The sequence below is a fragment of the Schistosoma haematobium genome, chromosome 4, assembly GCF_000699445.3.
Source record: "Schistosoma haematobium chromosome 4, whole genome shotgun sequence".
NCBI lineage: Eukaryota > Metazoa > Platyhelminthes > Trematoda > Strigeidida > Schistosomatidae > Schistosoma > Schistosoma haematobium.
The window spans coordinates 10923595-10938585 of NC_067199.1; the positions used below are offsets into that span (position 1 = coordinate 10923595).

The 14991-nt window shown below is 39.1% G+C and overlaps 1 protein-coding gene across 2 annotated transcripts in view; it reads right to left on the bottom strand.

The window, feature by feature from the left end:
• The window catches only part of MS3_00007369 (uncharacterized protein), a 69423-nt gene extending 66434 nt beyond the window's left edge, over window positions 1-2989 (bottom strand). For both annotated transcript variants that reach the window (XM_051215634.1, XM_051215635.1), the window contains exons 1-5: window positions 2657-2989; window positions 2497-2619; window positions 2383-2464; window positions 2272-2352; window positions 2155-2237 (exon numbers count right to left, since the gene is read on the bottom strand). In XM_051215634.1, the coding sequence (XP_051066164.1) occupies window positions 2155-2237; window positions 2272-2352; window positions 2383-2464; window positions 2497-2619; window positions 2657-2794 (507 nt within the window). In that variant the 5' untranslated portion in view covers window positions 2795-2989. The remainder of the gene's footprint in view (window positions 1-2154; window positions 2238-2271; window positions 2353-2382; window positions 2465-2496; window positions 2620-2656) is intronic.
• Between the last annotated feature and the right edge of the window lie 12002 nt (window positions 2990-14991).

A 14991-nucleotide genomic window follows, 5' to 3' on the forward strand; every position in this document is an offset into this window, starting at 1 on the left:
TGAAAAGGAAAATTTATAAGTGGAACGAATATGTTAGAAAGTATTACGGTCAGTAGTAGAAATGAGTTCAAAAAGACAAAATAGAACAAAAATCATGTTAAGCGAGACTATTTTTCAACCGTCACCTAAGATCTTCAACCACTAATTGTGATAATTTGATGGATTTGACAACATAACTCGGACAAATAGTCAGAGACTTTATGAACTTATCTGTCCTGGCCAGACTACTATCGGATATTTTTTCATCTACTTATATGCTAACACCGTGTCAGTAATAGCAAAGTTCGACATTGTGTTCGGGTATAATAACTATTAGTGCTAACATATTGGAACACTGGCTTCGGGGGCTTATAAATGTCTTGTGAATACTGTCCTAACATATCTCACATCTCTGAGACTGACTGTAAAAAGAGGAAGTGACCTCTATATGACACCAAATATAGCTGCATAAGACTGACATCTGTCGGTCTATCACAGCTCCTTGATTGAAGTTTTAGGTATCATGCTACTAAGTAGCCTAAGAATTATCAGACATAGAACAGACTAGAAGTGTCAATCTTGGTGTAAATTTTCGACATTAGGATGAACCTTCTTAGCTCAGCAAAATTAATTTTGTTTTAAAGTTGGATAGTGACCAGCTGTGGAATTCCTCGCAAACCCTTAAAAATAAAACTAATCTCCGTTGTATTTTAAACAGACTAGTATCTTTTTATGAAACACTATTCTTTCTCCTCTATTTATTGATAAGATGACCTTTTACTTTTTTTATTTCCCTACAACATTATGATGTCATTGTGTGGTGCGTTTTTGGTGTTATGCCAGAATTTTTGTACTGTGATGCTGGTTGTGGAACACTTGGTTAAGACTGTTAAAAAAGGACAACTTCAATGCTAACATATACTATCGTGAGTCATGAAGACGAGTCGATGTCGGTGCGTTGAGATGATATAGACCACTTACCGGATGGTTTTGCTAATAGCTCAAAACCGACTATTATGTTGGAGATATATCTACTTTGTAGCTTTGCTTGAATTTTGTTAGGTTTTATTGGCTTTATCTAGTCATTTTGTTTTCACTACTCATCTCCCGACCGTAGCTGCTACCTTGATGCGGTGGTCGGGCTTGCCTATCGTGATGACCCATCCGAGCTATATTGGCTGAAACATATGTTCCTGTAGGTTCTACGATGCCAGACAGGTCGATTGGAGTACGGTAAGACTAAAAGCAGCAACTCAAGGTCTGAGGTCGAAGTCGTACTGCTGACTGTAGAGGGGTGTGACAGCAGTAAGGTGTTTCCCTCAGACAACCAGCATCTACAGCGGTGCTGCCTTCTCACAAGGAAGAAAGGGGTTAGAAAAGGTTGACTCTAAAAATGTCACACCTCACCTTACCTCACGGATTTCCGTCTCCTGCGGTAAGACCCTTTGAAGAACGGAGCTAACACATCAAAAACCTCCCACGAAAAAGCCGTGCGCGACCGGCCTCAAGCAGTTGTCCCCTGGGCTCTGCGGTCACGCTCTCAGGTCGTTAAAGCCAACACTAATTCATCTTCCTTTTCAGGTTCCTCAAGAAATAGCCTTCCACGGTGAGGGCAGCCGGGAAGTGACACCAGCCCTCATACCCGTAACAGAACACGAGACCAAGTTGGTCACATTCAAATCCTTCACTACTCATTTTTGAAATTTCAATTTTTGTTATCATCATATGGTGGGGCTACTTGCAATGGGTTAGTTTTGGATATATATTGCATAACAAATAGTCATGTGTGCAAAATTTTTACTAAGGTAAGAGCTTTCATAAACGAACCTAGAGATAACAATCAATTAACAACGGACCCAATTTCCTCATTTCGGCAAACCCCAATAGACCCAAGCTCCCAACTTTAGAATGAATTTTAGGGCAACTCAGCTACAAATCTAAAACTTTACCTGGGTCTGAGATTTCCTAAGAATTTACCCAGATTCGCCCGGAAAATCCCCCCTTTGAGAAAGGGAAAACATATTACGAAGACAAGAGACCCATATTTACCAGAAGTTATCCATAGATAAAACAAATAAAAAGATTGTGCAGCCGTTAAAGGGACTCGAGAAAACCTACGAAACCAAAAAGCACGATAAATAGTTCATAGGCTAGTAAGTGAACCCTAATCCATACCGGTTTTGCTAAAGCTGCTTCCTTGCCTTCAGAGCCATGAAACTGAGTTTCTTTCTTACCCCAACCTAGAGAAACTGGCAGAGCTGAAGGGAGTTCATAGTAATAATAAATACCTACCCGACCCGAAACCTTCCTCGTACAGTGAAAAGTTGGATATAGTTTCGAGAGTTGAAGAAAGAATATGAATAAAACCATCACCTGAAACTCTTTTGTTGTAAACCTACTTACCAGTTATGACAACCGTTTTTGAAAGATCTGGAGAAATACGCATAGCTTTTAATTCCGTGTTGAGATCAAGTTTTTCATAAATCTGCTTGCTATTGATAATACAAAACAACATACTTGGTGATTCAGTGAATGCCAAAGAAATATTTCATTGGAACTTGCAACCAAGTATACAGGTGGAGATATTGCAAAACAACCATGTATCTCTTGTTGGGTGCCTTGAGCATGGTAAGTATTTATCTAATTACATATGTTTGTTGAGTCTCAAAAGACCTACCCCTGTGCTACTAATCACCTTGATACTTCTCTCAAAAGAAACAGTGATGTTATTAGAGCAGTCATCCAAAGATATATGACGTACGTTGTGACCTTCCAGCCACAAACCACCACAACTCGACAGATTGAGGTTACGCATGTTCTCGGGAATTTCACTTTGCCTCCACTACTTGACCAAGACAAATAGTATAGACAATTTACAAACTATTTCCAAGGTCAACAAGCCTAGGTTTTCAGTCTTCAGTAAAAACGATAGGAAGTCTATCGACCTATATTGATCCTTGCAGTTTGCAAAACTGTAGAGGTCTAATCTCGTTTTGAATATATCAACAGAAGGTGCTGATAATACGTGTTCTGATAGAGAATTCCATTAATTCACTACTCGATGCCAGTAACGAAACTCTAGCCGTAGATGATTTGATCTCGGTTTTGGGATTTTTTTAGATTGTCCTCTCAAGTGACCAGTCCTAGACGTAGGGAAAAGATGTGGAGATAGACCTGACAACCTTATTTCGTAAATAGTTTTCAATGTTATTTGTATTTATTTTGTCAACCTTCCATTGTATGTATATTTAACATTAAATGACTGTAACTGTTGTTTTAGTCGATGACCTTGAACACACTTTCCGTTGTGATTCTAACATAGCGTGACATATTCTTGCTGGCTAACAAATACATTACTATTCACGCATCCCTCGTTCTATTTTCATTTGCGATTGAGTTAACTGAAGTCTAAATCAAATATTATCATTATTTATAGACTGTAATTGGAATATATCACATCCTACGTGGGATTATATCACTAGAGAGTTTGCCAACCTGCTCAGAATCATCAAGCATTTATAATTGTGGATTTACATTACCGGACCTAATCAGAACACGCAACGTTGGGTCAATTTAAGTAACGTCCCTAATTTTTATTGTATTTGTAACAATTAACTGTACATATTAATATTACTATTGATCTTTAGTAACTTTGTTTATACTTTTTGCGTTCATATCTGTCTGGTCCACCACAAAGATATGACATTAGTACCAAAGTCATTTTTCAGTATACGACAAGCCAATAATAGATCACTCCGTTATCTGCGATAAGACAAGGCAAATAAGTTGAGGTGTCTCAGTCTGTCTTCATAAGATAGGCCAGAGAGACCTTTTGCCATTTTAGTTCCTCGTCGTTCAACTCGTTCCAGCATAACTACCTCATACTTGAATCCTATATCCTACATTAGGTCTCACGAAAGTCAGATACAAAAATTTCTTTGTTCAAGCAGTGAAAAGATCTACGAATAACCCATAATAGCCTAAGGCCTTTGGCATTAGCGAATGGTTTTTTGGCGAGGGGTATTCGAACCCAGGACCTCCGATCGTGTGCACGAATGCCCAACCACTAAGACGTCATCCAACTGCATCTTTCAACCTCGAAAATAGAATAACATTTGGTTAAAGAAGCCTCTCTGAATTACAGATGCACTATTAAATGAAGTTACCATCTGATACGCTATTTTTCATTGATACCTTGTTGTTGAGCTTTACATTTTGTAACTTCTCGCAAAACGTGTTCACGGTCTGTCGGTCTAATCATCGAACACATAAGCAAGTGACACAGGTACAGCATTTTCTATTGTTTGTGACGTGAAATGTGACAGATTCGAGGGTAAATGTCATCACCTTTGTGCTGATCACAAAATGCTTGCTCACAGTAGACCCAGCCAGCTTGGGTGTGACTGAATGTGTTTTTCTATTAACACGAACGTCTGAGAGACGGTTGAAAATATCATTATCTTACCAGCAGAACTGAATAAAAGTAAGTCATACAAAACATTTTTGATAGGAAACCAGTGATAGCGTCACTGTGTGAAAAGAGAAGCAAACGCTAACATTAATGATAGAGAAGGCTACTGAAGTTTGGACAATTTAAAACCAAATGTCACTGGAGATTTATGGGTATCTATAAATGAAGTTGCAAGATGGTCTTATTCGGAAAATTACTGTATTTTAGCATGACTCCTCTAAAGAAAATGACAGCACTTCGAAAGGTTATTTGAGACAAGTTTCTGACCCCATCAACTTAAATGTAAAAGCTGAAGACGCTCAAAAGCACATTCACCAAAAGAAACTAAAATTTTGGTTTGCCTTTCTAATACCGAACCCTCAATGTTGAAAAGGCTGATTTGTAGTAAGAGGTCCTAACACTCGGAAAAACGAATATTTTGTGTCCAACTTTTTATCACTGAAAATGTGGGGGGAGTCTTCATGGACAATCTTTTGCCTAATTTTAGGTTGTTGGTTTCAATCAATTCAATCAAATATACGTCATAAGTGTGAACGTTTATACCGGCGGTAGAACGTTTATGATCTCAATACTTTTAGAGCGAAATCTACTCGACATTTGGCAAATATTCGTGATATTCATTTCTGTACGAACCCTGAGGTATATATAAATTTTGTACTCCCCTACCACAGAAGCGTCTTAAAAGTTCAGACATGATATCAACACATGTTGTTTCAATATTTGAAATTCAAAACAAAGGAAGTTTCTTAGCAATATTTGCTCCGGGTCATGTTAACCTTCTAAAGCGTAGCCCACGTCTACTTTCAGAAACAACTGTCAGATTCATCAGGAGTATTTCAGACAAATGACTAGACGACATGCGCTTAAGACTGTTGAATACCTTGTATTATTCATTAACATCAATGGACGACTGAGAAGCAATCAGTCTATTGACACTAGTGATCTACAGAAATATCGGATAAAAGACTTGTCATTGTAAAAGTTTACCTTCATAAACTAATCTAAAGCGTGACTCGAATAATGGGATTAACAGAAGAAAATTGCAAAGTGAGAACAAGGTTATTATTGGGAAAATTAATAGAATTCGGATTCACTATGTTGCTTTTTTGTGGTGATATAGGAACATTAGCGCTAAAATATTATGTCGGAGCCCTTCGGAGTTCAGAAAGTCACCTGTTTCAGTTGTCAGTAAAGGATTGAAAACCAGAGCCTGCCACTTCAGTTTTCAGAGGGAAAGAGGGAAAACCGTAGCTGTCACAGGCCTTTAGCTTTATTCCCAGCGCTCTCAGATTGTTGTAACGCTCGGTAGAGGACCAGATAGAAGTCCACGAAAAGTCATAGACGGTTTCAAGAAGCAGGAAAGGAAGACCGTGCATCACAAGCGTCCCATCAGGATGGGAAAACTGGACAGACTGCAGAGATCAGTGGGATGTTGTATAAGCATAGTTACTGAACTATCTCAAGGCATTTGCTCAATACCAAATTCTGTTCTGTCGGTCAGAAATGAGGACATAGCACCCAACGACTAACTGGTTTCATAGTTGAGTGACCACCTGCGAGTCTGAACATTCTACACTAAAGTTGGCAGCGTAAGTTGAAACCAAGAAGAGTTTATGTTTAGAACTATACAATGCGTCATTCAGGGAACTTTGCAGTTACTAATAGTCGACAACGACCTCTCAGTAAATCTTATTTCTCCACTTCGCCTCCTGACTGTCGAAATCATACAATGGAGAAGAATTCGATTTATAATGGGCTCATATGACTATTGCAGGATATAGGCATGGCTTCAAAATCCGTCTTTTACAGTGTCACACCATGCAGTTTAGTGTTACAGAGGAGCATCAGGCCGACTAGATCCTCTGGGTTTATCACCTCTCCAGGACCTCGAAAACAGAGAATTTAAGGCCTACCGCTGACAAAAGCCCGTATTCTAGTGACTGCTACCATGGTGATGTAACAGAACCTTACGTTACTCTACATTATCCACATGCAGCCGGGTACGCCGACACGTAAGCTTCTTCTGACACTATTCAAGAATTACAACCCCTACATCTAGGATGCAATAACATAATTACACCCACACGATACAAACGGAATATAAATCTCCTGAAACAAGTCAGTTAATGGTTAAGGAATGAACCTTATGAAGTTCGACTACGTCCGCCAGTTTTTTAATTGATAGGTTAAATGATAGAATGATGTGATTTGATAATTGGTATTAAACCGTTACAGGAAAGCTGAAGATACTTGACCGATTAAAACCTTAATATTTAATATTGATGATTTCACTGTTTTTGGACGCATTTTTCTAATCAGCCTCTGAACCTGTCTGTTTATATCATTGTTTTCAGATATTTCGGCTTGGTATTTGAGAGGCTTTGATACGGGAACTCACAAAATTGAACGTTTCTTTTGCAATTGTTAGAACGACCTTTGAGTCGACTATTTGTAAATTGCGAATAAGCTTTGGTACCTAAATTAGAGCCTTGTTCTATCGTTAGTTTGGGTTCGTAATTTGCAAATGAATCGATATACCGCACTTCAGGAACGGTAGCGAGCAAAAACTTGAACGTAACAAAACGTATTTGTCTTAGCCCTGTCACCTCTTAGTTAGTTACTCCTGCCCGAAAATCGAGATATGTTGACCTATCGGGATACGAGAAAAGCCTCGCAAAGAGAGTATGACTAGACAGTAAAGAACGCAGAGTGAACGAAATCGCTGCGGCTCATTTAGTGATTTTCATGTGTGTTCAGGGATTTTGATGTCAGCAGTGTGGGCGGACTCGTTATTACCCACACATGTAGTGCAGATGGACAGTTTACTGTCTATACTTTCCTATCACTTTAGGAAGCGATCATAGAATGCGCAAACAAGTTCACAAATCTCGTGAGTATTTATAGATATAAACCTCTTGGCGCGCAAGTATACATTACATGCATACAAGACTCATAGTCCGAAACCCATACATTCTATAGGATACACATAAATATGTGTTCACCCCCGGACCGTAGTCCAGCAGCATCCACCATCCAGTGAATATCACGTACTCAAATGATTATGGAAATTAGTCGTTATGGACGACATATTCACTTCAAGATCATATCATAATCGGTTTCAGCGTTGACTACTGTGCACTCGTTACGACACAGTTCGGGGATTATGCTTTGTCCCACCATTACAAACGTTAGGGGTCATTCCAGACAGGACCTATTCTGACATGAAGATGAGGTTTTTCTCTAATACCACAATCACTCAATCCATATCTTATCTCTCTCCCTTATTAATCTTAATTAGGATAGAGTGAATGACTATCTTTATCATCATGGGTTTAATAGAGAAAGTGGCCAATCCAGTCTTTGCTTTACTTCTTGTGTTAACTTATGGCGAAAAATTCACCCGCTATCCGTAGAGAACTACACGAAATTACATATCCAACTTTCCCCCTAGTAGGCTATTACCCATACTTGAAATTAAGGATCTCCCACAAATTTCACGGGGCGAAAAGATAACAAGAAATTCTTATACAGTTGTAATGTTATTCGCTTCAAAACACCTGGGTATACTCACACATCTTACTTTGCGTCTGCTTTAAATTTTATCGTCTTCCCAGCTAACTCAGCTGCAGCCCACTTAGTGGACAGCTTCAAGTGGATGCTCAAAAGCCACGTACTTCGCGAAGGCTTATCGTTCGCCTACAATTGCCGTACTTGATATGTCCCCTATCATAACCGCATCAGTTGTCATCAGAAAAATAACTAAAAGAGTTCCAATCTGTTTATTCGTTGGATTATGGTTTGCTTTCGTACTTATGCCAACAATAATAAAGGACCTAATCTCAAAATTGTAGGTTTGTCATGATGTGACTTCCTAATCTAAAAGATCTTACACCGAAGTCACATTATTCTCTCACTGACTTGTCCTACCACTACGGTCAGCATTATGACACCTAGTATTTCTGAAGAGCATATTTGGGCTGGGGATAGAATAATGTATTTTTATGTGAATAGGGTTTTGTTAAAAGAATGGCAAAGCTCGAAAGGATGAGCAATTGCATACCGATTGAATCCTCCAGCATTCATCATCGTTGACCCGATCTTAGTGCTGCATGTTGAGTGTAAGCCTTCTCAGTAATTATACACTCAACGTCAAAGATCATTTGGTTAGAATCAGTACCACTACACTACTCTCCCATTAGAATCAACACAACGCCGTTCGATACCAACTCGAGTTGAATTGTGTCGCGCCGGAATATACCAGAAAAATAGTAAGAATACATCGGATATTGATAAACTGAGAGATGAATCGAAAAGAAGGCGGCATAAACTGATCGCAAAGTACTTGTCTCTTCAAAATATTGACTTGTATTTAAATTCCTTCCCAATAACGAAATAAGTTCAGTGTTATCATCGTCGAAACCTAACGGTGAAACAAGTGATTCAGCTACTTTTAGCCAGCCGCCGTAAAAAGTAAAAAGAACCGTGAATACTGGGATATTTGTTAGTACTCTTGAAAATGATATACTATTAGTGACATGTGTATCATTGGCAGGATTATTGAGGCTACTACTATAATTATTATTGTTGGCTGATGTTAATTTAGATGAATCGACTATTGTTGACATAAGCGGTAGGATTGAAGAGGCATCAATGAAATGATGGCCGAAAATTGCCACAGCAAAATAAATGCACACAGCCAACGCCACGACCTGACTGTAAACTAAACGTACATCCACAAAGTTATACGTTCATAGTTTACACAATTTGTCTAAAAACTCTGCCACCTGACTGACTAATGCATTAATGTTTCTTCGTGTATCATACTTTCTTCGTGAGCTTTCGTAATCAAAAAAATGGCCCATGCGAATGAAACGAAAAGGTTTTTTGTTGATTATTCTAAGTTGGAATACATTTCTGGTTCCTGTTCAGTCATTCAGCCACATAAAACCAAATTATAAAAAGTCAGGAATCGTTGTTTAATACCGATATTGGGCAAAAACATAAAGCAGAAACCAATTTGACGTACTAGCTAATAGCCCGTCTGAAAACTAATCCTCTTTTATCACCGTTTTCTGGTTCTCTGTGGTTTTTGAGATTAGGACTATCATCTATATAAGCTTATAAATGTGGGCATATTGTATCAGAAGTTAGTAAACAAAGGAAATGCTACAACTACTCACCAATTTCCAGGTTCACACAAAAGGCCATAACAAAGGGTAACGGGGCAGTACTTGCTACACCCCTCTTATTTCAGCTCTGCTACTCAGTTACTCTCAGACTTTTCCTTGCTCATATTATTTGCGCAAACGATCTATTTACTTATTCTGACAAATATCTTGCTTCCCTAAGTCTCAATTCTAACTTTATTTAAAACAATTAGTCCCTTTGATAAATTTCGATAATATATCACATAGTTCTGTTAATCATCGTCCTCTAATATCATTATCGAAATCTAACTTTATTGCTTGCCATACTGCAGCACGACAAGCTACCATCCAGTAACGTGAGAGAGACACCACGGATATTCGGACCTTAGCAACGTTGTTTTTCGTAACACCATTATAGTCAGGAATCGCAAACCATTCAAAGTAGTTTAGGGAACAAGGGAGTTCGAAGAAATATTTGGAGGATAGTCGACATATCGAGAAGTATATGAACTCAGTTGATTATTTGTTGTGAGGAATACGTAGCACTGCGTACCCAATGGTGATCTGGTACTAATTATTGCCCAAGAACCTTCTAACAGAGTGTGTCAATCAAAAAAGATGGTGTTCGTATCACCGTTGTGGACTTACAGAATTAATCGTTTGTTGGGATTTATCCATCACTATAATGAAATCTGGTTCTAGCAACCACAACCTCCTAGGACAAATGAATTCAGTCTCCATCAGTAGCGATAGGAGGTCGATCGGACCATATTAATTCTTGAAATTTGTAGTACAATGAAAGTTCAATTGCACTTTGAGTGGATCAATAGGAGGTGCTGATATTATGTGTTCTGATAGAGAAACAGGACTTCAGACATAGACGATTCGGTCTTGGTTTTTGATGTTTCTTAGGAAATACTTTTAAATAATTAATGATTGATGGCAGGCAGCGATAAAACATAATAATACCAAAATCATCATTCAGTATACACTAGGCCAATATTAAATCACCTCGTAACCTCTATTAGGAAAACGGAAACAGGTTGATGCGTTCCAATCTATCTTCATAAGATATGTTTTCGAGACTTTTCACTATTGTTGTCTATCAACGCACAATTGGTTCTAGAATATCCGTCTCACACTCAAAACAACGGCACGCTGCCTGAATCCATATTCTAAATGTGTCGTCACAAGAGTCGGGTTTAATACTCTAAAAATTTCATCACTCACGTAGTAAATTGATTTAGTAATAGCATATCAGACCCTGAAATATTTGGCAGCGTCAGCTGTACAATAAATCTTAGTTTAATGGAAATTGCTCATTATAATTTCTAGATCTCTGTAACCCGTAACTTTAGGTAACGAAACTCCACACATTGCGCGGTGATATAATTTGTCACAGTTATTTATTTGCATCATCACAGTCTTGTTAGAATGAACTTTTTATAACCACCTACACATCCATACAACCAGTGAACTTAGTCGATCCTTTCATTTTATTATATGTGAGATTCGGTGTATAGGTTTCCAAACTCTAATGTCACTGATTAAGTTGGAACATTACTATATTTTACTGCAGTTCAATATTTCTCCAAAGTAAGATTCACCAAGTATGATAGGCCTCTCCAAGAGTCGTGTTGTCGCTTGACTAAAAGGTTATCCCTCTCCACATAATTTAGAATAACAATTCAAATAATCTTTTCCATTAGTTTGACGACTTTATTGATTAGACCAAGAGGTCGCTTCTGTAGATCATCAACGTTAATGATCGCCGTCGAATGATTGGGGGTCTACTCGAGTTAGACAGGAGGGGTGTGGCCAACAACTACCGTCGACGTCACCAAACGTGGATTACCACTTCGTCACATCAAGGCACTATGGATACTCTGAGGGCCGTACAACACAAAAGAAGTTGTGATAGAAATATATTAGTTAAGGTAGGTACAAGCGAAAGTATGACCATGGTGTACGATTAAGCTGATGCGCGTTGGGTGTCCTTGACCTTGATAAGGACAGATGAACTATTTGATATTCAGTGGCCGAACTGTGGATTATTTGACTGGAGCTCAGTGGCATTGCGCTAGTCCTGCAGTGGTTACTAAGTCTTTAACTCAACTGACGTTTGCGCCTTTCCACTTTCCATGTAGTTTAGACTGATACAGAGATATGTCAAACAGTACTCCTAGAGTTCTAGCAATTATATATTCCGAACTTTCTTTGATGGTGAATAATATCGTCAAAACCATTGGACGTATTTGATTTGAGATGTTGAAGTTATATTAATATAGCTCTCTCTTCAATAACCACATGAACCACCCGCTATGATTATAATTATTGGTCTTTACCCGTAGTTAGTAACTCCGCTCGAAGACCCTCCCCGAACTACTGCCTGTCCCAAGCCCGGATAAAGGAGGACGGTTGGGCATCGGGTTAGCGACCCCATCCCGTAGAAAACTAACTTGCTAAAAAAACACTAACCAGATGAACTATTCAAACCACTTAAACTATGCCCTGAGAATCCGAATGTCTTCATTTAGAAGAGTTATGACGTCTCATGGTGAAAGCCGATCTCCTTCGGAAGCCACGAGACTAACGCCCCTTTCGACAACCAGAACAACCATTTATTTAGGTACATGGAATGCTCGTGTAATGTGGGAGACCAGGTGAGTCATACAAATTGCTGCAGACATGAAAAGACACAACCTGGAGGTGCTTGGAATCGATTAAACACATTGGACGCAAGCTGGACAAAAACGACTAGCTTTAGGGTAGCTTGTGTTATACTCCGACCATGATGAAGAAAATTCCCCACATACACAAGGACTTAAATTGATGCTTTCAAAACAAGCACAAAATGCACTTATAGGATGAGAGTCTCATGAACCCAGGATCACCAAAGCCTCCCTCAAAACAAAGAAAGAGGGCATTACAATGAACGTCATCCAACGACTACAACGAAGACGTTAAAGATCAATTCTACTTTAGGCTGCAGTCAATCGTCAAGAAGTGCTCAACAAAGAACTTGACCATTCTGATAGGAGACCTAAATGCCAAGGTCGGAATGGATAACACCGGATATGAAGACATGTGTTTACATGACCCGGGAGAAAGGAACGAAAATGGTGAGAGATTTGTAAACCTGTGTGCCTTCAATAAACTGGTCATACGCGGCACAACATTCCCACATAAACGCATTCACAAAACCACATGGACTTCACCGGATCACACCACGCAAAACCAAATAGACCATATCTGCAGCAACAAAAAGTTCAGGAGGACGATCGAGGACGTGAGAACCAAGAGAGGAGCTGATATAGCATCAGATCATCACTTGCTGGTCGCCAAGATGAAATTGAAACTCAAGAAGCACTGGACAACGGGGCGGACAATATCACAAAAGTTCAATACGTCCATTCTTCGGGATACTGACAAATTCAATAAATTCAAGATAGTCCTCAGCAATAAGTTCCAGGCCTTTCATGATCTACTTAATGGAGAGGGAACTACTGTTGAGAGCAACTGGGAAGGGATCAAAGAGGCAATCAATTCAACATGTCATTAGGTCCTGGGTCACAAGAAGCACCATCACAAGGAATGGATCACTGTTGATATACTGGATAAGACTCAGGAAAGAAGGAACAAGAAAGCAGCAATCAATACCAGTCGAACAAGAGCAGAGAAAGTTAAGGCACAAGCTGAATATACAGAATTAAACAAACAAGTGAAGAGGAGCATCAGAGCCGACAAACGTAAATATGTGGAAGATCTAGCAATGACGGCGGAAAAGGCTGCAAGAGAAGGAAACATGAGACAACTGTATGACATAACAAAGAAACTGTCTGGAAATCACCGCAAACCTGAATGACCAGTGGAAAGCAAGGAAGGCAAGGTAATCACCAACATTGAAGAACAACGAAACAAGTGGGTAGAACACTTCAAAGAACTCTTGAACCGACCAGCCCCACTGAACCCACACAACATCGAAGCAGCACTCACGGACCTCCCAATCGATGTTGGCCCAATAACAATTGAAGAAATCAGCATGGTCATCAGGCAAATCAAGAGTGGCAAAGCAGCAGGACCAGACAACATCCCAGCAGAAGCACTGCATGCAAATATAGCAGTAAATGCGAGGATACTCCACATTCTCTTCAATAAGATTTGGGATGAGGAACAAGTACCAAAAGACTGGAAAGAACGACTCCTGATCAAAATACCAAAGAAAGGCGATCTCAGCTAGTGTGAGAATTACAAAGGCATCACTTTTCTCTCAATACCGGGAAAAGTCTTCAACAGGGTATTGTTAAACAGGATGAAGGACTGCGTAGACGCCCAACTTCGTAACCAACAGGCAGGATTCCGTAAGGATAGACTGTGTACAGACCAAATCGCAACTCTACGGATCATTGTGGAACAATCAATTGAATGGAATTCATTACTCTACATCAACTTCATTGACTACGAGAAAGCATTTGATAGCGTGAATAGGACAACACTATGAAAGCTTCTTCTACACTACGGCGTGCCTCAGAAGATAGTCAATATCATAAGGAATTCATATGATGGATTACACTGCAAAATCGTGCATGGACGACAGTTGACAAAGTCGTTCGAAATAAAGACCGGTGTCAGGTAAGGTTTCTTACTCTCACCCTTCCTCTTTCTCCTGGTGACCGACTGGATCATGAAGATGTCAGCATCTGAAGGGAAGCACGGGATACAGTGAGTCCGCCCTTTTATATACGCGGACTATTTCCATAATCTTTAGGGAATTTTTTCCTTGAGAAAGTTTTGTTTTACTTATCTAGTCGTTGCATGCGTTTGCGTTCTTACAATAAGTAGATATGTACGCTTCCAAACCTATGGAGATTAACATGTCCTAATGCACATTCTTGCGTTTAAGATTTTTCTCGCACATTTCATTGTCATTTAACGGGCATTTATCGAGTTTAGATGTTACTAAGATCGGTACTAACTCCATTTAACTGTCCGATTGAACGGTTCTTAAAAACTGGAAGCTTATCAGTACATTGAGATGAAGTCAGAAAGAAAGTAACCGAATTATGCTTACTCACCACAAAGATATCGTTTCAAGAAGGGCAGTGATTTTTGTACTTGTTGTGATTATACTTGCTTTGGGTACTTATTGCACTAAAAAGCATTCTTGGTCGACTTTATCTAAAAGTACTTCGGTTAAAGTTTGAAATTTTTTGCTAAATTTTGTCCTGAGTACCTTTTTTTACTCCTTGACTAACACTTGTGTTCACATTGTGATAATTTTGTGTTTTTAAACCTTTTAAATCGAATTACAATGGTTGGTAAGACTCACAAATGTGGGAAACCAAATTGTTTGTTCCCCGTTGAGGAGGGAATGCGGTGTGACGATTGTAAAAA